This window comes from Sphaerodactylus townsendi, linkage group LG02 (genome assembly GCF_021028975.2).
Source record: "Sphaerodactylus townsendi isolate TG3544 linkage group LG02, MPM_Stown_v2.3, whole genome shotgun sequence".
In the NCBI taxonomy this organism is placed as follows: Eukaryota; Metazoa; Chordata; class Lepidosauria; order Squamata; family Sphaerodactylidae; genus Sphaerodactylus; species Sphaerodactylus townsendi.
The window spans coordinates 16,460,816-16,484,521 of NC_059426.1; the positions used below are offsets into that span (position 1 = coordinate 16,460,816).

Sequence of the window (23,706 nt, forward strand, 5' to 3'; positions counted from 1 at the left end):
TTGATGCAGGGTAACAGGAAATACAGAATGACACCAGAGCAACAGTCAGTGGCTAGTAACAAGGAACGGGTAGTTCTGACTCTCTAGCTCATCTTCTGACACAGAGTGGGTCAAATACTAGGAACGACATGACGAGGAGGGTGTTCTTAGAATAAAAACAGCTTCTCTAACTGGTTCAAAGGTTGACCGCTGAGGAACCTAGTCTTGCAGATGAGAAGGAACTGGCACTGAAGGCAAGCTGGTCTCGAACTTGGAGGACTTCTCCAATGGCTCATTCTTGCGCCAAACCTCCTCTGGTGGTGGCTCTGAGGCGGCGCACTCTGGAGAAGTCAAAATGGAACCGGGAACCTTACCCAGACTCTCGGATGGAATGAAAGGGCCTTGAGTTAGTCTTGGAACCTATCAGAACCAGAGATGATCAGATCCATCTCTGTGGAGTGGGAGTCAGCATTGTGGAAGTAGGGATGGGTAGCGTGGTGGCCAAGTTTGCAGATGATACCAAATTATGTAGGGTGGTGAGAACCACAAAGGATTGCGAAGAGCTCCAAGTGGACCTTGATAAATTAGGTGAGTGGGCTCAGAAATGGCAAATGCAGTTCAATGTAGCAAAATGTAAAGTGATGCACATAGGGGCAAAAAATCCAAACTTCACATACACGCTACAGGGGTCAGTGCTATCAGTCACAGACCAGGAAAGGGATTTAGGCGTCTTAGTTGATAGTTCCATGGGAATGTCAACTCAATGCATGGCAGCTGTAAAAAAGGCAAACTCTATGCTGGGGATCATTAGAAAAGGAATTGAGAATAAAACTGCAAAGATTGTCATGCCCTTATATAAAGCAGTGGTGCGACCGCACTTGGAGTACTGTGTCCAGTTCTGGTTGCCGCATCTCAAAAAGGATATTGAGGAGATAGAAAAAGTGCAGAGAAGGGCAACAAGGATGATTGAGGGACTGGAGCACCTTCCCTATGAGGAGAGGTTGCAGCGTTTGGGACTCTTTAGTTTGGAGAGGAGGCGGCTGAGGGGGGATATGATTGAAGTCTACAAAATTATGCATGGGGTAGAAAATGTTGGCAGAGAGAGATTTTTCTCTCTTTCTCACAATATTAGAACCAGGGGACATACATTGAAAATGCTGGGGGGGAAGAATTAGGACTAATCAAAGGAAACACTTCTTCACGCAACGTGTGATTGGTGTTTGGAATATGATGCCACAGGAGGTGGTGATGGCCACTAACCTGGATAGCTTTAAAAGGGGCTTAGACAGATTTATGGAGGAGAAGTCAATTTATGGCTACCAATCTTGATCCTCCTTGATCTCAGATTGCAAATGCCTTAGCAGACCAGGTGCTCAGGAGCAGCAGCAGCAGCAGGCGGCCATTGCTTTCACATCCTGCACGTGAGCTCCCCAAGGCACCTGATGGGCCACTGCGAGTAGCAGAGAGCTGGACTAGATGGACTTTGGTCTGATCCAGCTGGCTTGTTCTTATGTTCTTATGTGCTAGGACGTCTTTTTCTGGAACTGTGCCAGACAAAGCTTTTTCCCCACTGAATTGCTTTTAAATGTGAGGTTCTTTCGTAATTAGCTTTATGCATGAACTGTCAGAATACTGAGCAATGGTAGACATCACGCTATTCAGTGGGACACAGCAAGCATTTACTGTGGTCATCCGTACCTACGTTTTCTACATTTTGGGGGCATTATCAGGGACTATGAACTCTGCAAAGATAATATTGCTGGAGAATTCTCAGTTGAATTGAAGTTTTATTTCTGAGAGAAAAATACAGCAACGGTGCTTCAAGAAGTGAACCTCTCTCACCGGCAGCAGAGACGGAGCTGAGGAAAAGACACTTTGCCCCCTGTTTATCAAGCAGCAAAAAGGCGGGAAAGCAAAATTGGGGGTGGGTGGGTGGGTGGGTAGGGCAGAGCATCCTTAGGAGTTTCTAAGCTTCAAAAACCTCTCCGCGCATTACCCATGTGTGACTGAATGGGTACCACGACATTGAATATTGTACTACAGTTAATGGTAACTAGGGAAGGCTGAGGAAAAGAGTCTGAAAGCCCGACGAAGGAGGAGGGACCATGGCCAAAACCATGTTGTAGACGTCAGGCAGTACCATGTCTGGAGGAGACCAACTGTCTTAGTCATGTTCAAAATGAGATATAAATTAGGTGGAAAAACATGAAATAGCATTATAAGCCTCAGCATAAGCAAGAAATAGAAGGTGGAAGGAGACTCCAGGATCTATATATGGTGGTAGCAGAAGGTGTTAAAAGCAACAGAAGTGCTTACCAAAAGAGAAGGCTGAGAAGAGAGAACCAGCTGGCAGCCTGCAGGCCAGACCGGGCTCCTGAAACTATTTTATCTAGCCCATACCAAACAGTATCTACCGAACACTGAGGCCTGATATCAGCACGGGAGAGAATGATGTGGAGAAGGATGAGATGACGGAAGGAGAAGCAACAGGTCAGACTACAGCCAAAGAACCACACAGTGGCCTGCTCCCCGAAGTTAAAACCTCCTGACAAACATAATCGGTGCTAGTTTTCTATCTGCGTGGAGATTCCTAAATCAGGACTGAATCCATACCTGGTAAGAGGTTCGCCCAGAGCTTCTCTCATTAGGCAAGACAGGTTTTCACAGGACAAGGCCAGGAATACTGCACATTACAGTTTTACATCTTTCATTGTGAGTTTACATAGGAGGTCCCTGCTGGGCTCGTTTGCACGTGTGGGCAGCTGTCTAGAAAAGACAGCAATCCCCAAGATCCCAGAGGCTGAACATCAACTGAGAAAGGAAGAAAAAAAATAGAAGACCAGGCATCAAGCTGCCCAATTACAGCAAGAGGGGTAGAAATCCTGCAGCTCAGCTTAACAGCCATATAAGAACACAATGTACAGGATGGATTTGCCTACTAATTTCTCCCCTGCTTTCATACAGACACACAAAGGAAAACATTTGCTTTCTATGTATCCGCCACTGCATACTGCAAAAAAGAAGACATTGCTGAAAATACAATAAACATGTTCCTTTATGCACAACATAAGCACAACTCTCTCTCTCATAATCTATATTGGATCTCATATGCTTAAGAACCTCATTTTTAAAAATAAATATTTCAGTTGTCAGTGAAGCTAACACAAACACAAACACACACACACACACACACACACACACACACAAACAAAACCTGGCATTTTTTTAAAGTAACACATATCAAGCGTATGTGAACCCAGCATTTATGCATATAATTTATCATCCACCTATTTTATTGAAGTTCAAGGATGGTCAAGAGGTCCCATTTAATAGCGATTTTATTCTTTATTGCAAAAATGCCCTGCCAAAACATCTGAGACGTTTCAGAATCTCACAGAGAACTGTCCATACTACATTATGCAAAGCAGATCTTACAAACAAGTATCATCCAGAAAAGTTTCTCAGAAAGCTCCTATTCAGTGTGTGCGTAGAGACAACTCGCAAACACTTCAATCACATCTAAGCTAAATATTAGGTCAGAATCACCAGTGAGTCTTTAATGCCATTCTAGGAGTGATTGAGACCTGCGGCAGTCAAGAGAATTTCCAATAAGCAAGATCGTCTTACAATCCACGATGCCGAGTTACAATATTCCGGAGTTTCATTAGCACTCTGTCCTGGAACGGTTGTATACGAGTTATCTAAAATTGCTACGTGTATTTTGCTTCTCATACTTGGAAGTAAATTTGCTGTTTCCCTCTTTTACATACTACCTTCAAAACCTTCTGCTGTTCCTCACAATGCACGCAAAACAGGGTTAGTGAAACCCACAAAACAAGAGATGTCCTCTGATGTTTTGGAGTTAATCGACTATCTTTTAAACAAGGTTTCTTGTCCAGCGTCATCTACTGAATGAAAAAAAAAATGAACCATGAGATGGCCTACCTGGTGCTGGGCCTCTTCCGTACTGTGAAAACTCCTTTTCAGTTTTACCCCAAAGAAACATGCACTTCAAGCCGTGAGCTAGGCGAGGCCATTGTGTTTGAGGTTCTGCTACAGAATGCGCTACTTCCTTTAAAAAGCATGGAAATGAACTGTGGTATTTACTTCGAAAGGTTACCCACGCAGGGATATCAAATAATTTTGCAGCATGTAACCAAAATGACACTCAGGATGCAAAAGATCATCTTACTGATGCTACTGTTGTGTGATATGTCACAAGTGATGGGGAAAGGTTTTAAAAGGATAAAGTTAGACACATACAAGAGGGGTGTGTGTTTGTGTGTCTGTGGAAGAGCACAGAATTCAGAAAGTCCCACCCTCCACAACATATGTTCTTCTGAAGAATATATACAGTCTAATATTTCACCCACTCCTCTCTAATATATGCAGTCTAATATTTCATCCACTTCTTTAACAGACTCTCAACTACTTTAAAAATTCTGCACCTCTTGGTGTCTTATTAATTTGAGGAGGGTTGGGGGGGAGGGGGGAGTGCCAGAGAGCAGGGTGTTAAGATTTTAATAATCAAATTGCACAGCACAATCCTAAACAGAGAATTAGATACTAAATCTGTTTAATTCAATTAGCTTAGAAGAGTAACTGTTTGGGATTTCAGTGCTGGATATAGAATGCGGGTCGTGAATGACAGAGGAAAGTATGGAAAAAGGTTAGCATAACAGGAGAATGAGGGGGGGGGAAGAGTTCTGGGGTTAGATTAAGGCAGCTCTGATGCAGCTACAGAATTACAACAGGGAGCAGCAGGTTACAACAGGGAGCAGCAGGTTACACAGTCAAGGAGGCATTCAAGGACTAAAGTCTTCTTGGAAATGATTTTTCCAATTGGGAAATGAAGCGCAGTAGGGCAGGTAGAATATTAGGATGGAATATTCCTTTGGAGTAGCTTCAGCTCCAAGAAATCATCTGCCATTTATGCTGTGCATTTATATTGATTGAGATGGGTACATTTTTGTTAATAGTAATATAAGTACCTGAAGGCAAATATGGTCTTCGCTTGTTCTGTCATAATTTCATCTATACCCCATACAAAGGAAAGAATAATTTATACTATGAACGTCCAAAAATATTTAATCTCAAATAAACACTTCTAAGGAAGACTAGCTTCATTCATATGTTGACTGAAGTAACAAACTACAAAAAAGTTTTATATCAATTCAAAAATATATATATATAAACTGTCCTAGCAGGAAAAAAAAATTGGCAATCCTATATCTAATCATCAATGTGCTAAATAGAATGCTCAAAAATCTAAGTTTAATATTTATGGAAAAATCTAAGTTCATATGAATCACAGATGGTTTATTAAGGGATAAAAAGCTGGCTAATTGGATGGATCAGGAGAATTAAATGCCCATGAACAGCCCAAGGGAGTAGTAACAGTTAATCGCAGCCCTTTTCCAATGCTGCCTCCGGACCAAAAACTTGCAGTCTCAACTGCAGTGCTCACAAAGATTTCCTGACCCATGCTGAAGGCTACAATGAGGGTTGAACTACATGTCACCATTCCCCCGGATCTGACTTTGAGGTAAAAACAATTCATTTCCCAAGAGCATCAGGCACCAATTTGGAACAGGACTGTGGAATGCCATTTTCCCAGCCTGAAATGTCCCCTCCCTCTTTTTGGGTGAGGGGTTGCACCTGTAGCTTTATGGGCAGACCTCCCCAAGAAGGCCAACGGAGCCCCTTGCAGCCATTTTGAGTCAGGAAAACAGCGTGGGGCCTTTTCTCCCGCACACAGATCTTGACATGAATAAGGGAACCAAACAATAGGGGAAATTAATAAGCTGGCATCTGAAGTCTGATTCAGGTCACGGGAACGCAAACGCTGCCCATTATAAATGGCTGCATATCATTTGGCCCTCAGAGCAGTGGTGGGATCCAAAAATTTTAGTAACAGGTTCCCATGGTGGTGGGATTCAAACAGTGGCGTGGCGCCAATAGGGCTGGGCGGGGCAGGATGGGGGTGTGGCCGGGCATTCCGGGGGCAGGTCATTGCTGGGCGGGGCTGTGGCAAGGAAGCAGCCACTGTGCCGGTCCTTGGGTGGGAAACGAATGCATGCAAGTGCAGGCTGCCACGCACCTCCTGCTAGACTGCTTCAAGTTCTGCGCGCTACTGCTGAGGAGCGGAGGAGGGGCGTAACTAAGACAAAAATCACATGGCAAAATCACCAATTAGTAACCCCCTCTCGGCACACACAAATAATTAGTAACCTACTCTCGGGAACCTGTGAGAACCTGCTGGATCCCACCTCTGCCTCAGAGTGCTTGTTAAAGACATGGACACAGATAGCAAAGATGAGAGCGTCTTCTCCTAAGAACAGGTGGCGTCACCTCCGCCCCTGCCCATTGGGAGTCATCTGTGATGTCAAATGCTGGCGACAGTTCTGGAGACTGTGCTTATGCTGTTGTGGTAAAGGTCGACTAGCGTTAGTTTATCTTCTGACAACATATGTTGTCATTGCTGAAATAGGGCAGAGTCATTTTACTGGTTACCTATTCTACTCCCTGAACTATTGTCACCCAACATATTTTCATAAGTAGAAAACTCTGGGAAACGGCAGCCTGCAAATGTCTTGATGTGAAAACCTATGTCGTATTAACCTTGCAACCTAACTATTCAAAATGGATTTGATTCACCAGCAGACACAGCCCTCACTTACCAGAATGAACTGCATTCAACCTAATATAGAGGATAGAGCAGCGGTTCTCAACCTGGGGGGTCGGGACCCCTTTGAGGGTCGAACGACCCTTTCACGGGGGTCCCCTAAGACCCTCTGCCTCAGTGTTCTCCATCTGTAAAATGGATACATGTTAGGGTTGGGGGGTCACCACAACACGAGGAGCTGCATTGAAGGGTCGCGGCATTAGGAAGGTTGAGAACCACTGGGATAGAGGATCTATTTTTCTATTTTTTATTGTAATACATGTGGGCCATAGTGAAAACATGAAGCTTGATTTTGCTATTATGTGGCTTTGCATCCTGGTGACATTTGGAAGATTTTTTTCTTTTTTAAAAAAAGTACGTTTAGGCCTTTTACTAAACAAGGAATCATTTCAGTAGAACGTTGCCAGAGGTCTTGTAGCAGGAACTCCAAATTTAGTGATATAAGCAGAAGAGAGATATGCCATAGCCACGTAAGAGAAGACATGCGGCATTGCTTACTTAAAGCCCCATCCTGTCCCCCCAAGGACAATAGCTGCCACCAGGATGGCACCAGCGATGGAACCTATTATAAGATTGGTGGCACTAGGACCTGTGACAAAGGATCATGGGAAGAAAGACATAAGAACCAACCACTTAATTAAGTCACATCATGGGAAACATACTCAAACAATTGAAAAATAAGTGCGCTGTCAAGTTATTGTAACACCAACATCACTAAATGGGCCATGTTTATTTTTAAAAAAAAAATACACAGGAAGGAGAGGAAAAAAAAAAAGTAAAGAAGATCCTTGCTCGTCGTTTAATTGTTCTATGCTTTGCTTTCGATGCTACACCGCTTTATCATCAGTTTTTGAAACACCAAGAAATATGTTCTCTAGGTTGCCTAAACATAGAGGGAAATCCCTTTTAAAAAAAGATTATGCCTAATATCAAAGCGGCCTGAGAAACTCTTGAGTAATTACATTAAACTCTACCATAACTGAAATTGCAAAGGATACAATGCTTTGCTTTCCCAATTACTTCACTGAACTGAAAGCAGTTTAGCAGGCATAAGTTGACATGGAGACTATGATGAACTGAAATGATGATTACTCTAATCATCATTTCAGTTCATCAGTTTCATGGACACACTCCAACCAAAAAAACAATCGGACTCACTGATTTTAACGTGAGAGGATATTCTCGTTCATGTAAAACAAGGGGACTTATATGTGTTTTACTTTGATTGGGTCATACCCCATTCTGAAGAAATGGCAGAGTGCTCTACTGAATAATCTGAAACATTCCAAATACCAAAGCACTCTTCTCTAGCGAGAAAAAAAATCTGACAAAGGCTTCCCCCCCCCCCCCGCCCATTTTGATTAATTTTCGAAAAAGGATTAATTGAACGCTTGAGAAGCAACAAAGAGTACAATTGAACTTCTTTATTTGCAGTACAGCTAAAAGAAATTAGATTTTTCTATCGAGTTAGAATAAGTCATACTCCATTTTTTGATCTACACATGTATAGCAACATTTAAATATTTTAAACACAGACTTAATTGGGATAGGCTGAGTAGGTGATCTCAAGGTTATATATAAACCATCAGTGAACTGAGTGCATTTTCCTATTTTGACAATGAACTGACTGTTTTAGAAAACCCATTTTCAGATTTGTTAGTGTTTAGAATACTTTCAGAGAACATTCCCTCAAAAAAAAAAGAAGGGCATCAGAGCAATGTGTGAAAGAGAAAGCAAACAAGCCAATTGGCCATGCTGGCAGGGGCTGATGGGATTTGTAGTCCATGAATATCTGGGGAGACGCAGGTTGCACACCCCTGGACTAGTCCAATACTCTGTTTTTTAGACAATATTCGCAATCCAAGAGCACTACTTCCATGCCTTATCACAATCAATTACTCCTGTAAAGAACAGTATATAACAAGACCAGGGGTAGGGAACCTGCTGTTCGAGAGCCGCATGCGGCTCTTCTGCCCTTGCACTGCGGCTCTTCTGCCCTTGCACTGTGCGCTGCGGGCTTCCCCTCTCGCCCGCCCCGTTGGAGCGGAGTGGGTGCTTTCCCGGCGGCCAGCAAGGCCAAGCGGCCAGCTTCATCCTTGCCCGCCCTGCAGGCAGCAGGGCGGGCGGACCAATTGCTCGCGGCCGGCTGGGCAGCGCCGCGGGTTTTCCCTCTCGCCCACCTTGTTCGAGCGGGGTGGGCGCTTTCCCGGCGGCCGGCAAGGCCGAGCTGCTGGCCCCATCCTTGCCCGCCCTGCAGGCAGCAGGGCAGGTGCATCCATGGGCTTCTGATAATGAGTGGAGTAAAAGGTAAAAAAACCAATATATATAGTGTTATCTTTATTTTAAATGTCAAAAATTATTTGCGGCTCCAAGTGTTTTCTTTTCCTGTGGAAAAAGGGTCCAAATGGCTCTTTGAGTGTTAAAGGTTCCCTACCCCTGAACTAGACCATTTTGGTACAATATCTGACCCTGTATCTAAGTACTCAGCCGCTATCATTTTTTGCAACAATAAGTGGGGAAAAATAATCTACAAATGGTTTATGCTTTGCAATTTCTTCATGTAGGATTTTTTTTAAAGTGAGCAACAAGAAATTCATTACTTCTAAGTAGTACGGACTAACAAGTTTGTATCATTAGCAAGCAAACTTTGGCCACCTTTACTGACGCATAATCATGCAAGAGGCATATTCACTTAAGCCTCAGTCTTTATATACCAAATAGATTGTCAGCACTGCAAAATACGATTTTGCTAAATACATGAGAAGGGAGAAAGGAGAATGTTTCACAGTTTAAAAAGCAGTGGTCAATGCCCATGGCATGTCTTATGGGGCATTTTCTTCCTCCTCAGTTTCTAACCACGGAAGGACTTCCAACCATAGCGCCAGACCTTTTTTGGCCAGTTTCTCTCTGCAGCCCCAAAAGAGGCAGCCAATGGGATAAAAACATAAAGTTACTTCACTGGAACATCTGGAAAATGCAACTCCTCTTTTTTGTAGTTTCCATTCCATACTAACCCCAGTACAGCGAGATTGATTTATATGCAGTCACAGGGTACGGCAGAGGATAAATAATGTATCTTTGAGAATATAAAGTACTCAATGTACCTGTGCACACATGCTTAGTACAGCAAATTCTGTTACTTTTGGAGAAGGGAACAATCTCTCTTGTGAAGGAATTAATTTTCAAATGCTACAGTTTCTTATGTGTTTAAAAATTCCAGATAAACTTGATTAACCAACTGGATTTCATTTGAGGAATACAAAATTCAGCTGTCCAGAGGAGGATTTGAGAACCAGGGGAAGAGGACTTTCTACCCACAAATAATAGGACTTCTCCTATGAAGAAATCAACATGGTGCCTCCAAAACCACATTGCAGTATCTAACTAGACCCTTTATCTAATGTAAATTAGCTTTCCACTCTGCCTTTCAAAGGACTATGAATTACTGGTGACACTACAGGCAGATCCAAATAATTGTCACTTTCCATATTTTCAAAGAGGGAATTCACTGATGGTTTATAGCCTTGAGTTCCACCTACACAAAATGCAGCCTACCCCAATTAAGTCTGTTTGACTTTGCCTGTTATATTTTAAATTTTTATAAAGTGAGGATTTGGACTCTTATCATGCTCAACATTTTTTTCTCTACTTCCTTCTTTCATTTCCTTTAACATCTTGCCTGATGTTCTGATGAACTTAAAAACTTGCTTAATTTTTTTACACTTTAGTTGGTCTTTATAAAAGAAATGTGATACAAATTCCGCCCTAATTTGAGCAAGCAACGCACTTTCTGTAGCAGCACAGATCCCAAAATCTGGCTTAATATGGGCTAATAACTTTAATGGGATACAGATTACATATTGTGTAAAGAACATACATTGTGAAAAATCATGGATGTAGTTATTTCTAGTAAAAAATAACAAAAAATAAAATAAGTCTCTGTTACTAGGGCAACATGAACTATGTAACATTTCAAACAGGCCAATGCTGTGCCATTGCCACTTCTTACTTTTACATAATCCAGTCTGCCAAACTGTATCTTGGCATACTGTGAAATTACTAGGATTACTGATTGATAGAAAAACCATTTCTTGACACTATAAACAAATTCCCACCCAAACCAACTCATCGTTAAAGAAGGGAAGAAAGGGAATAAACAACCCCCCCCCAAAAAAAAAACTCTAAACACATCCCAAAGGAAATCAAAACAAGGTCTACAATATATTCTTATAAGTAATGCCTTTATCCTATGATTACTCTAGGTCCGTGAAGAGATGGCATAGATCTCAGTTTCAGTGCAACTTTAAACAGTTGCAGCCTTTCTAAGCTTGACATTAACGCATTTAGTAGGGGTGTAAATGTAAGTAAAACTCCACCTGTTAGCACACAGATAGTGAAATCCTAAACAGAATTATACCCCTCTAAACGCATTGAAGTCAAACTTAGAAGTATGTAACTCTATTTAGGATTGCGCTGGTGGGCTAGCTAAAATTCTAACCGTTATTCACAAAGCTATACAAAGGCTTAATATTTAGGCTTATAGTCCGGCTCTAGTTGGGAACGGCTCATCAAAAGATGCATCGAGTCAGATCAAGAGGACCTGAAAAGTGTGATGCCAATGAAGAGACACATCCAGATATGTGTTCGGACACAAATGAGCACATTCCCTAGGGGTGGACTGCAGCATAAATCTTTCATTGAACAATACTGAAACTATTCTCTAAGGGAACTGAACATCCTAGAAAAACAAAAGTCAAACATTGTTAAAATAAAAATTATGCAAATGCTGTTGTTTTCAAGGCGAGCTTTTTTAATTGTTCAGTTTATATATTTTACCCACGATTACATGGAATGCCCCGTTAATGGCCATAAACCAAATTATATGAAGCAGTCCAAGTTATCAGCTGGAGAACACTTCACTGTAAAAATTTAATTTTTTTTTGTAATTTAGAGAGCTAAAAACAAACAGTTTTGTTATTTGTAAATCGTATTATTTGCAATGATATAAAATTCACACACATTTGTTTTATGCCCCACATTGTCCCAGACAGGAGAGGGTTAAAACACTGCATGAGCAAATCACATGACACGGACACATTCAAATCACATGACAAATACAGTCACAACATAACACAAAGCTAATGGGGTAGTACACAAAGGGCTCAGATGCGTACAGTTACCTCACACACTAGGCACCAAACATAAAACTCTTAAACTAAGAAAAATGCTTACTCTATTCCCCACCCTGTGCCTCCAAAAATCACCCCCAGAGCCAGAATGGTCCCTGCCACTGCACCTATAAGCCTGTTAGTGGCCATGCTCACTGTGTGGAGGGAAAAGGGAAGATTTTTTAAAAAGAGTTATTACGTACACACGGAAGATTTCTGAAAAGAAAAATTAAATGGCACCTCACTCCATGCTTTCATAATTCATTGTACAAATCACTCAGTTCAGCTTCAGAAATATGGATTTAAAGGAGACTATATTTACCTGAATGTAAATGTGGGATAAGTACCAATTTAAAAATTCGCTTAGAGAGAGAGATAGACAGAGCAATGTTTTGTAAACCAAGACCAGGCCCGTCCTTGCCAGGGTGTTGCTGAGAGAGAGGGTGTTATTTCCTCCCTTCTGTTCCCTGGCTGGCCTTCAGCTCTCAATCCAAATGAATGGGTCAAGTGTACACACAGCAGCAATCAACAGAATACACAACAAAAATGCAAGACCCTGGCTGTATCATAAAGTACAGCTGTGAACAAGAACAATATTCAGAGGTATACCTACTTAAAACAGTGCATAGGGCTAATCTGGGCACCACCCACCCCCACCCCGCTGTATAATAAAGTACAACTGTGAACAAATACAATATTCAGAAGCATGCCTACTTAAAACAGTGTCCAGGGCTAATCCACGTACCACGCCCCCACAACACCGGGCTAACCCAGGCACTGTGCCCCCCCAGCTGTGCCCCCACAACACAAACGCAAGACCTTGGCTCAGTGTTTCCCAACCTTTTCGACATCACGGTACCCTTGACCTCACTCTTCATAGCTCATGGTACCCCTGCCATCCCCCACCTTCCCCTCCCAGTGCCCCTGCTTGCCCCCCCACCTTCCCCTCCCAGGGTGAAGGGAAGGACTGGGGGGTGCAGGAATTGGCTGCTGACTTTGCGTCAGGCCCTGCCTCCTGGGCCAGCTCCATGTCCTTGCTGGCGCCGGTGGGAGACACCACAAAAGCGAGGGGGGCTGGTAGTGTTGCCGCGGTACCCCTGGGACATGCTCACGGCACCCCAGGGTACCACAGAACCCTGGTTGGGAATTGCTGCCTTGGCTGTATAATAAAGTGCAACTATGAACAAGTACAATATTCTGGGGCATACCGACTTAAAATAGTACCCAGAACTAATCCAGGTACCATGCGCCCCCACAACACTGGGCACTGGGCTAATTTGGGCACCGCCCCCCCCCCACTGTGCCCCCCCAAAACAAACACAAGTTCCTGGCTGTTTAATTGAGTACAATTGTGACCAAGTAGAATATTCAGGGGCACACCTATTTAAAATAGCGCTCAGGGCTAACCCAGGTACTGTGTTCCCCCAGCTGCACCCCCACAACACCGGGCAAACCTGGACACTGACTGCACCCTCTCCAGCTGCGCCCCCACAACACAAATGCAAGACCCTGGCTGTATAATAAAGTACAACTATGAACAAGTAACATATTCAGGGATATACCTACTTAAAACTGCCAGGGCTAACCCAGGCACTGTGCTCCCCCCAGCCACCCCCCCACCCGCCCCCAGAGAACCACTGGGCTGGGCATTAAGCTGAACCAGGGGACCCTTGAAGCTGCCAGGATGAGCTAGGTGAGCAGGCATGGGCAGTTTGGCACACGGGATGGGAAGCAATGCAGCAGCCTGTTTCTTTCTGCTGCTGCCTCACTCCCACTGGGCCTAGGGGGGAGGGCCAAGAAGGAGGGCACCTTGCTGCCCCATCGGGCCCTGCCTGTTCCTGGAGGGGAGAGGAGGGGAACCAGTCGAATGCGTCCATGTGACTTTTCAAAGTGGCGCCTGGGTCATCTTCCCCCTCTGTCCCACTAGATATGCCACTGACAATATTTATGTGAATCAGTAAACTGCATACAGACACAGCAAAGCCGATAAACAGCACAAGTGTAGTGGACTTGCCCCACCCTGAAGGGCTGGTGTGAAGCAGGCCTGCTTAAAGAGGCCTGGGTGACAGTAAAAGTAAGGCAGCAGGCCCTAATTTGAATAAAAGCAAAGTGATTGGTCTATGGAAGGCACTGTTGCCCCTGGCCAATGTAAAGGGGCTCTAAAACGCTGCTAGATAAACAGAAAGACAGAGAGAGCCTGTCAGACAGTTCTTCGTGGGAAGTTCTGAAGAGAACAGTTCGTGTTGAATTGAGAGCAGAGTCTGTGGAATGCAGTCTCTCCGCTCTGTCATTGGTGAAAGGGAATTCTGGTCCAGCTCAGATAGATAACAACTGAAGCTCTGTAACTTTTAAGTGAAAAGAACCTCTCTGAAACCATCAAGCGTTAGTACCTCTCTGAGCCAGTTTAAGAAGTCTTTATTTTGTTTTTTTAAATAAATTTCATTCGTTGTGTTCAAGTTACCCTCGTGCCAGCCTGCATTTGTGAGTGAGAGGTTGAAGAATGCCTGTCTGAGAGACTAGAATCCCAGCCAATTTTGAGTTCCCTCCGTTTTTTGTATATGGGACTCTGAAGGACATTCTCCTCAGACAAAGAGCAAGTGTGAGGTGGGATCCTTTATATATTTGGCAGCCAGCAGCAGTTTTTGGGATTCCTAGTTCCTTCTCTTTTATGGTGGCAGCAGAATAAAAAGTAGATCCCTGAACACTAGCCTGGGATAATTTCGGTGGCAAAGGAAACCCCACTGGTCAGTTTAGTGGGAACCTTGATTGCCGGCCACCCGTCCCGTTACAATTGGTGGCTAGTGGTGGGTTAATATCTCTCCCTCGCCTTGAATATAAGTGACCCAGTTACAATAAGCCTTTCCCAAAAAACAATAAGTCTCTATACAGGGAAAGCACATTAGTCTGAAGTATTACAAAAGAATCCAATCCAAGAGATTTTAGAACAATTTCATGGAGTCAATGTTCACTTCTTCAGCAAGTGTTTATCACTACGCCCATCTCAAATCCTGGAACAATCTTATGAATTTGCCAAAGTATGCTCCATTTCTTGCAGGCACAACAGCCAACTCTAAGCGCTTAGGGTTTTTTATAACATTATTCCAGAGTCTCTTGGATTCCATTATAACAACACCCATCAGAATACTTCGCCTTTCGTATACAGAGACTTACTTATTGTTAATTGGGAAAGGCTTCTGTTGTTTGCCGGTTTTGCTGCGGCTGTATGCACTTCACTGATCCACATAAATATTGTACTTGTTCAAAGTTGTACTTCGTTATACAGCCAGGGTCCTGTGTTTAGTGTGATGCACTCTGTTAATCACTGGGCTTCTGTTGATTCTCAAAAAAAAATTTTTTTAAGTCCTTCCTTTCATCTTTTCTCTCCCAGTGCAATATTCATGGTATAATTATCTTACAAGGTGTCTCGCAAAACGGGAGTTACTCAAGTGCAAAGTCCTTACACAATCTTTATTGTTTGAAACTGGTACTTTTTCCTTTGGGTCAATATACTTTCTGCACTAAAATACAGATGACATCTACTGTCTACTTAGTGACAGGGAAGCTGTGATGAAAAACAAGAGCTGCTGCAGCCCAATGGTTCACTTCCATGCACAAAACACATCCCTCTCCTTTGGAACCCGGCCTTAACCTCCTCCCAGTTGGACACTGTATAGTTCCGCCACAACAGTCCCATTTCCCTTCAGCATATCCACTCCATATGCTTCACCCTCCTCAGCCCAAAGTCCAGGGGCACTTTCGCACATGCAGAATAATGCACTTCCCATCCACTTTCACAATTGTTTGCAAGTGGATTTTGCTATTGCGCACAGTAAAATCCAGCTGCAAAGTGCATTTAAAGTGGATTGAAAGTGCATTATTTTGTACGTGCGGAAGTGCCAAAGGAGTTTCTAAAGTTCACCTTATAATCTTCTGCACATTCCTTATCCCAGCCCACCAGAGGGTTCCAATGCATTGCTTTACATTCCTTTTGAGAATGTTTTAGAAATAAATCTGTGAGAATCAGGGAAGCCTAGTCTTGGTGTAACTTGTCTTCAGTTTTGGAACACTGGTAAAGTCCCTCTTCCAAATAAAGGGCTAGAGCAGACATGTCCAACTCTGGCGCTTCAGATGTTCATGGACTACAATTCCCAGGGCCAATTGGCCATGCCAGCAGGGGTGGATGGGAATTGTAGTCCATGAACATCTGAAGCGCCAGAGTTGGACACCCCTGGCCTAGAGTCCCTGAGAAGTGCCAAACTCTTGTGCTACTGACCACCCAGAGAGAGGTCCCATTTACCCTTGGGAAGACAGGGGGCCTTTCCCCACTTACCATTTGCGGCGCGCTACTCTCAGCGCGAGTGATTTCTGCCGCGGGGTCGTGTTCCCCACCGCGGGGCAGTCAGAAAGTGCCGTTTCTCCAGCGCCAGAAATGACGCGCGCTGAGGGGACATGAGAGCATCAGAGTTGGGGCGGCTGCGTTGTTGCCGCCCGGACTCGTGGGGAGCGCCACTGGACCACGCGCTATTTGGGGAGTGGGGAACGGTAAGTGGGGAAAGGGCCAGGGGTTCCTTTGCTATAACAATCCATAAGCATCTTTAGAGCTCTGAACAACTGCTCTACCACCCCTAACTTTCCTCTTCTTGAAACTCTGACTAATATTTAACACTTTTAGTACCGGAAAACCTTGTACAACGATAGTGCTGTTTTGTTCCAGCGCTCCTGATTCTGGCTGGGCGAGGCTGCCCCTGTTAAGCTGCTATTCCATGTCACTTCTCCATTAGAACTGTGCTGTAATTACCTCCGATAATGCTGCTCCATACAGCTATCTGTTTCCAGAATGTACCCACAGTGCTACAGGAGGTATTACAGTACAATTATCTTAATAAGTTTCATTACCATTTTCCTTCTTCACTCCATTAGTTAGATGGTACAAAGTGGAGCACGCTGCATGTATGCATCCCCGGATTCAGCTCATTTTCCCTGCAAGTCACACAGTAGCTGCCAGGAAAGGCATGATTTTTGAAGTCCCCAGGAGACCAATTTTGCTCAGAATTATGACAGGAGAAAAGGAGGTGCTCTTGCCTTCTCCTCTACACTACTTTTCTCAGCCAAAATGGCCTTTGTAGGAAGTCACTTGCATCACTGGAGCTGTGCCTGCTCAGAATACTCCATGTGCGGCTCCAAACATATGTGAATAGTTCCCTTGTAAGGGATGTTTAAGCACAGGAAAAAACATGGCGGGGAAGGTGGGATCCCCTCGTCCCTCCGTGCTGCAGTTCCGTGCAGAATCGGGCTCCAGTGGACTTTAAAAATCATGCCTTACCCAGCAGATGCTGCGTGACTGTAGGGAAAGCCAGGTGGGACCAGGGAGATTCATCCTAACTTGCTAAACAAACCAATATGTACTTTGGCCCTCAGGAACATTTGCTTGAATGCCCAAAGTGATTGTGCAAAGGTTTTTCGCCCACGGGGCACGACTTTCTCATCTTCCCTCTCCTGTTAAAGTTCAAAATGTCCCATGAACCCCAGAAACAGGGGAGGGGGCAGGAAAGTCATCTTCTGTGGGCAGATATTCTTTCATCTGCAGAAACCCTTCGGTAGAGGCAAAACACCAACTTGAAACGCTCACATTTTCCACATGGGGACCGTCCTGTGTAGGTTCCCTGTTGATATTGCAGCTGCTGATACAGCAGGGCAGCAATAGGTGCTCACATAGTTGGATTCTCTGTCCTACCTGCTCCAGTTCCCCAGTAGTAACCACCCGCTTGCATACTACTCAAGTTTTTTTCCCAGTTTTTGTTTTCCTGAAAAGCTGGCAACTGAATATCAGTAAATGTAACAATTTACTGATTACTGTATCAGGTTCTCCGAATTCCCAGTTTTCATTTTTTTAAAATAACCTCTCACTGTGGAGATATAAGAGGAAAGGGGCTAAAGATATTCTTTTTGAAAAACGAAAGCAAGGAGTTCACTGAACCTGATACATAGATTATTACATCATAATGACATTCAATTACCCATTTTAAAAGCCCCTGAGGGGAGGAAACATCTGCTGCAGGGACAATGGATGAAGCATGGGTGGTACTAACTAGAACAGTGATGGCGAACCTTTTTGAAACCGAGTGCCTAAATTGCAACCCAAACCCCACTTATTTATCACAAAGTGCCAACCTGGCAATTTAACCTGAATACTGAGATTTTAGTTTAGAAAAAACTGGTTGGCTCCCTCTTCCTCCACCCCACCCGCACGAGTAGGGGCCAGCCTGCTCTAGCCTCCAGCAAGTCCCACACACACTGCTCTGTGCCTCTCTAGCATCTCTGCCTCCTCTGTGCTCCTCCCCTCGGGCAGCAGCCACCTGGAGCACAGGCACCAGGCCCGCTAGCCAAGTCCTCCCTACTCACTGCGGTGCACGCACGTCATGCTCAGTGGCCCAGGCCAGTCTAGATGTGTGTACGTGCCCACCCCCCACAAGATGAACTATGTGTGTACGTGCCCACAGAGAGGGCTCCGAGTGCCACCTCTGGCACCCGTGCCATAGGTTCGCCATCACTGAACTAGAATGATACAAACTTCCCCACCCACGCTGCAGTCATCCAGGAATGATGCAATTTCCCCCAAAGCTTCACAGCAAAAGCAGATGTGAGAAAGACGGGAAGTCTTGGGAGGTGTACAAATGCTAAAAATCCCACTTTCCCCGAAGCATCAGTTTTGGGGCAAATAACTGGCCTTTGTGTTTTTTCAATATATTTAAGCCCATTAAAACTGCAACGGTTACATTTTAAAAAAAATCTACCAAGCATATAATTTTTCAAAAAAAAATTAAAAGTACTTTTTGGGGTTCTGCGAGTTTTCTTCACAAATGAAAGATAATAAACTGAAGACAAGAGGCACAAATTTTTTCAAGAGGTTCTACGAAATAAACGAGAACTGCTCCTGAGCACAGCTAGACAATACAGCCAGGGTCTCAAATTCTTCTGGGATGTTATAGCAAATCTAAAGCCATGATTTTTGATTTGTGCTAATTAGAAATCCGAATGGAAAACCAGCAACTACGCTAGGAGGGTTAACTAGCCACACTGTGGGGATGATTACCAACAGATGTTAGTTGTACTAAAACACAGTTTTCAGGGTGTTGTTATTAAAGCAAAACAACTAAGAAAGAAAAAAGGTTTTATAATGATGATTTCCTCTGAAGGGTCTTTGGAGCAATATTTACAACTGTCCAGAAAGACTAGAGCAGAGAGTGTACAGTCTTCTTATTTTCAGGGGCTTTCATTCAAATCTTCCTGCCCAGTGCCATATATTACACATATAAATCTTAAAAACTGAAATCACACAAACCCTTTGGTCCATTTGGTGCTTCTACTTCTTCTTTTCTTCTAGCATCAGGCATGCTACAATCCATACCTGCCCAGGTATTATTACAAATGCAGGTAGCTTCGTTACTGCATACCTAAAAGAAGTTGTCAGCATGGGTTAATTTAAAAAGTACACTCAAATTCACAGTTGACAATTACGAAACAGAATAAGGACGGCTATACTCAAAACAACATATATTTTGAAACCAACAAAGGATGCTCTCAGACACGTGCATGTATGTCTTCAGAGGAGCTCAGTCACATTCCTTCATGCTAGAACTGGATCTGGACACAATTCAAAACAGAAGTGATTTGAGCAGAGAGAGGCTCTGGAGCATTCACACTGATACCGTATGTACATTACCAGACTGGAGCATGCTATAGTCAGCACGAGAAAGAACTGGAATTTCATCTTGATACATAAGCAGCATCTCCAGGAGCTGCCTTTACATATAAGCATTGATTTGTACACTTTTTACAAAAATGGAGTTTAACCTCTGCCAGAGGAAGGCATACTTTAAAAATGAGAATACCAGAATTTTTTTTTTTTTTGCAATGGCTTAACACTGACAGGGAAGTTGTTGAATATTTATACATGTCCAAAAGGTATTTCTTCCACCAAGCTCAAAAAACGAGATGCAACTTTTTATCCCCTCCCCTCCCCGCCCCCCACCCCCACCCCCACCACAGGAAAAGCAGCTTGGAAGTAAACTTGAATTAAGAATTGGGGACTCAGTTAGATTCAATCACCATTCCTACTGGTAAAAAAGGTCCCTTTGCTCACCAGAAAGGTCTACCTGAAGACGATGGGACCTATGTTGACAAATATCATGTGGAATGAAGGCTTTAATAGGAAGGGGAATTAGGTGAGATTTAGGCCCCTTCCGTGCTGGCCAATAAACACGGGTGTAGGATGCAAAAAAAAACCCTTTGGGGGGGCACTTCACACAGATTCCACCCCCCCCCCCCAAACGAGTCTGCCCCAGGTTATTTCCCCCAACCCGTTTTTTTTAAACCGCTGAACAAGCGAGTCTTTTAAAAAATCCCGGGTTGCAGCCGTTTGCGGCCAGGCAGGAGGCACTTTTTTAGGAGCCGCGTGGCGTAGTGGTTAAGTGCTTGCACTGCAACTCACACGGCCAGGAGTTCGAGCCCCCTGTGGGTCAGATATCCTGGCAGCTGGCTCATGGTCAACTCAGCCATCCATCCATTCCTTGGTCGGTAAATGAGTACCTAGCACATAGCTAGGGGGTAAAGAATAGCCGGGGAAAGCAATGGCAAACTACCTCACAAAAACGGCTATGAAATCACTGCTTGCAGTGGTACCCCAGGGTCGGACACGACTGAAGGGGAAACTTTACCCTTTACTTTAGGAGGCACTTTATTTTTCTCCCTTTTCCTTTTTAAAAGATTATGCAGCTTGCATCTGCGTAGCTACGCAAGTGCAGCTGGTTTTATGTGGGACATCAGCATGGCTGTCGGGGTTCATTTGTGCATGCCTGTGTACCCATGGGTGGGAAGTAATTTCTTTTTAAATAGACACATCTCCGTGTGAAGGGGCTACAGCAACCCACACTGTTTCCATGGGCTCCAAGCACTGACTACACTGATGCATGTGAACACGAAAACAGGAAAATGGGTTCCTTTGTCTTGACTGCAACCTGTTTGCCATTTGCTGTGCGAAAGGGGGCTAACTGAAAATGGTGGTGAGATTCAGCCCAGCAGGTTCGCAGAAAATGACCAGAAACAGGAAAAATTACTCAAACTCTGTACCACTCAGGTACTTTCTAAGACAGAGAACAGGCACAGGTAGTGGCATCGGTCCACAGCAAAACCCACCCTCCAAAACCACGTAGCATGGTTTAAAACCAACCAAAATAACAACAAAAATGCAGTGTGTGCATGCCTGAAGACAAACAAATAAAAAGGGAGAGAAAGAAAGAGTTTCTTGCTTAGAATAAAGGATGCTTTGAGAAACCCAGTTTCTTGACCAAATTTCATTCATTGTAAATTGGCACAGGGGCCAGTGATGAGAAACATTACCCCACCACTGGTAGGATCCAGTGTAGTGTTTCCATGGGCACAAGGGCGTTCCACAAAGTGGAATTTCTGCAGTTCCTCCCTCCTGCAGCAGCTCAAGATGAGTCTAGAAATCTTGATTCTGGGGGAGAGGGGACCCTCCAGATGTAGGATGGGGAGGGCAGTTCAGGCTGCCACAGGTGGAGGAGATGAACATGAACATGCCTTATACTGAATCAGAGCATTGGTCTGTTAAGGTCTGTGGTCTACTCAGACTCTCCAGAGTCTCAGGCAGAGGCCAGGGGCGTACCGCCCAGGGGGACATATGGAGTCAAATGTCCCTGGGCTGCGTCCATTTAGTCACATGGGGGGCGCCCCCCACACCCCTCCTCCTCCCCACCCCAGGTCTATTTACTGACTTCAAGACACAGAGATTTCTCTCTCTGGCAAGGTCGTGGTGGGGGAGGGAAGCCGCCGGGGCGGGGGGGGGGGGCTCAGCTTTTGCACCGGGCTACGTTTTCCCAAGATACACCTCTGGTAGAGGTCCTTCACATCCCCTACACCCTGGCCCTTGTAACTTGAGATGCTGGGGACTGAGCCTGGGACCTTCTGCATGGCAGGCAGTTTTCTCTCCTTCTGAGCTATGGATCCTTCCATAAAACTGTGTTCCACAGGCAGACGAAGTCCCCGTGCCTGCAGAAATGGGGCACCGGATCCAACCCGTTTTCTCTTCGAGCTGAAAATACAGGTAGATGTTAGGAATATGGGACTTACCCCATGCCCTGAACAAACTTTTCCATTAACCCCGATAGGGCAGCTGCTTATGTTCAAGGACTGGATGGATAGGCACCTTCTGTCCATGCACATCATATGAGGACCACAGGGAGCCCCGTCTTCCACATAACCCAAGTCCGTATCGTCATCTAAAAGTACATGAGAACCGCTGCAAGAGGAAGCGTCAAAACTTCTGTTACAGTAATTGTGATGCCACGAAAGATGTGTCGCTGCCTTAATATTTATGATTTCATCTACTATGAGAGACAGGCACTGAAGTTATACAAGTTATTCCATCTACTGTATCTATATACCCGTTTGCTGATTGGGAAAATTATTTATATTTTAAATATAATTGTTCTGTAATTATTTATGTTATGTAATACTGAACAGGTTAAAGAACGCTGCCAATTCTAAAGTTAACGGCAAAACCATCCGTCACCCCAATGACTGCCACGGATTACTGACCTAATCAGCAGTGGACCTGTAAGGACTTGCCCTTCACCACTATTTCCTCTTTCCTACTTCCATGTCTCTCCTTCCCACCCTGAAAACAATCATGGCCCCTCTGGCTTTATGTTTTGGGATGTGCAAAAATGTGTGTGCCAAATGTAGTGCTGTAACTGAAACTATGAAAAGTATTTTTGGTCCAGTATTTTTAATTGTGCAATGTCTTATCTATTCTTTCTTTCCCTTAGGTTGTTCTGCTTCAACAACACCTGCAAAAAAATTCCCATCTCATGTACTGCACTTGCTAATACAGAGATGTCAAACTTGTGGCCCTCCAGATGTTATGGACTACAGTTTCCATCATCCCAGATGAACTGTAGTCCATAACATCTGGAGGGCCACAAGTTTGACACCTGTGTGCTAAAACGTTACAGAATGAAAAGCCACTTGCCAATTTTATCAAGCCTAACTCTCATTTTAGTTCTTAAAAGGTTACCTTCTAAAATACATCTTAATTCTTTGAATAAGAATGCTAGACAATGGCTTTTGACACACAGTGAAAAGGTTACTACACACCTGCAGTTAACTACTACACCTTGGTGGAAAAAAGAAGTTGGTGTAATTTCTCCCTGAAGGTGACCAATTCGTGGAGCTCCGTCAAGATTTGCACAAAGCAATAATCCACAGAACACATCACTGAAAAATAAAAGCCAAGAAAGGGTCAAGTGGCAAATGTTGAGGCAAAAGATTATAATGATGAAAAAGGTCTTCACAGTTTAAAAAAAATTAGTCTACAGTGGATGAAGTTCAAATGATTTTAATGAAGAGGTTGTTGTGGGATTTCCAGGCTGTGTGGCTGTGGTCTGCTAGATCTTGTTCTGTAACAGACTTCCCTCTGTGATACACCTCTGAAGATGCCAGCCACAGATGCAGGTGGAACGTTACGAACAAGATCCACCAGATCACGGCCACACAGCCCGGAAAACCCACAACAACTAGTTGAATCCGGCCGTGAAAGACTTCGACAATACATGAATGAAGAGGATTTGTCAGGAATGGAGCCTGGTAATTGAGGGGCATTCCTAGCTTGATGGGTTTTTGCAACAATGTCTACTTCCACGTCAATGCAAGATAAATAGGTTGTAACCAGCCTGGAATAAGTAATGGATCTTTCCTTTCTCTTTCCATTGATGTTTATGGTTTAACACCCTCGTAGATAACTAGCCTGACCTGCTGGATTACTCGCAAGGGAGAACAGGATGTGTCCGTTGGCCC

At 44.1% G+C, this 23,706-nt stretch overlaps 1 protein-coding gene across 1 annotated transcript in view; it reads right to left on the bottom strand.

Annotated features, from left to right (window-relative positions):
* The window catches only part of ADAM23 (ADAM metallopeptidase domain 23), a 95,613-nt gene that overhangs the window by 7,366 nt on the left and 64,541 nt on the right, over window positions 1–23,706 (bottom strand). Inside the window, exons 16-19 of the mRNA XM_048484451.1 lie at window positions 23,008–23,127; window positions 21,982–22,150; window positions 19,175–19,286; window positions 7,163–7,253 (exon numbers count right to left, since the gene is read on the bottom strand). Of these exons, the coding sequence (XP_048340408.1) occupies window positions 7,163–7,253; window positions 19,175–19,286; window positions 21,982–22,150; window positions 23,008–23,127 (492 nt within the window). The remainder of the gene's footprint in view (window positions 1–7,162; window positions 7,254–19,174; window positions 19,287–21,981; window positions 22,151–23,007; window positions 23,128–23,706) is intronic.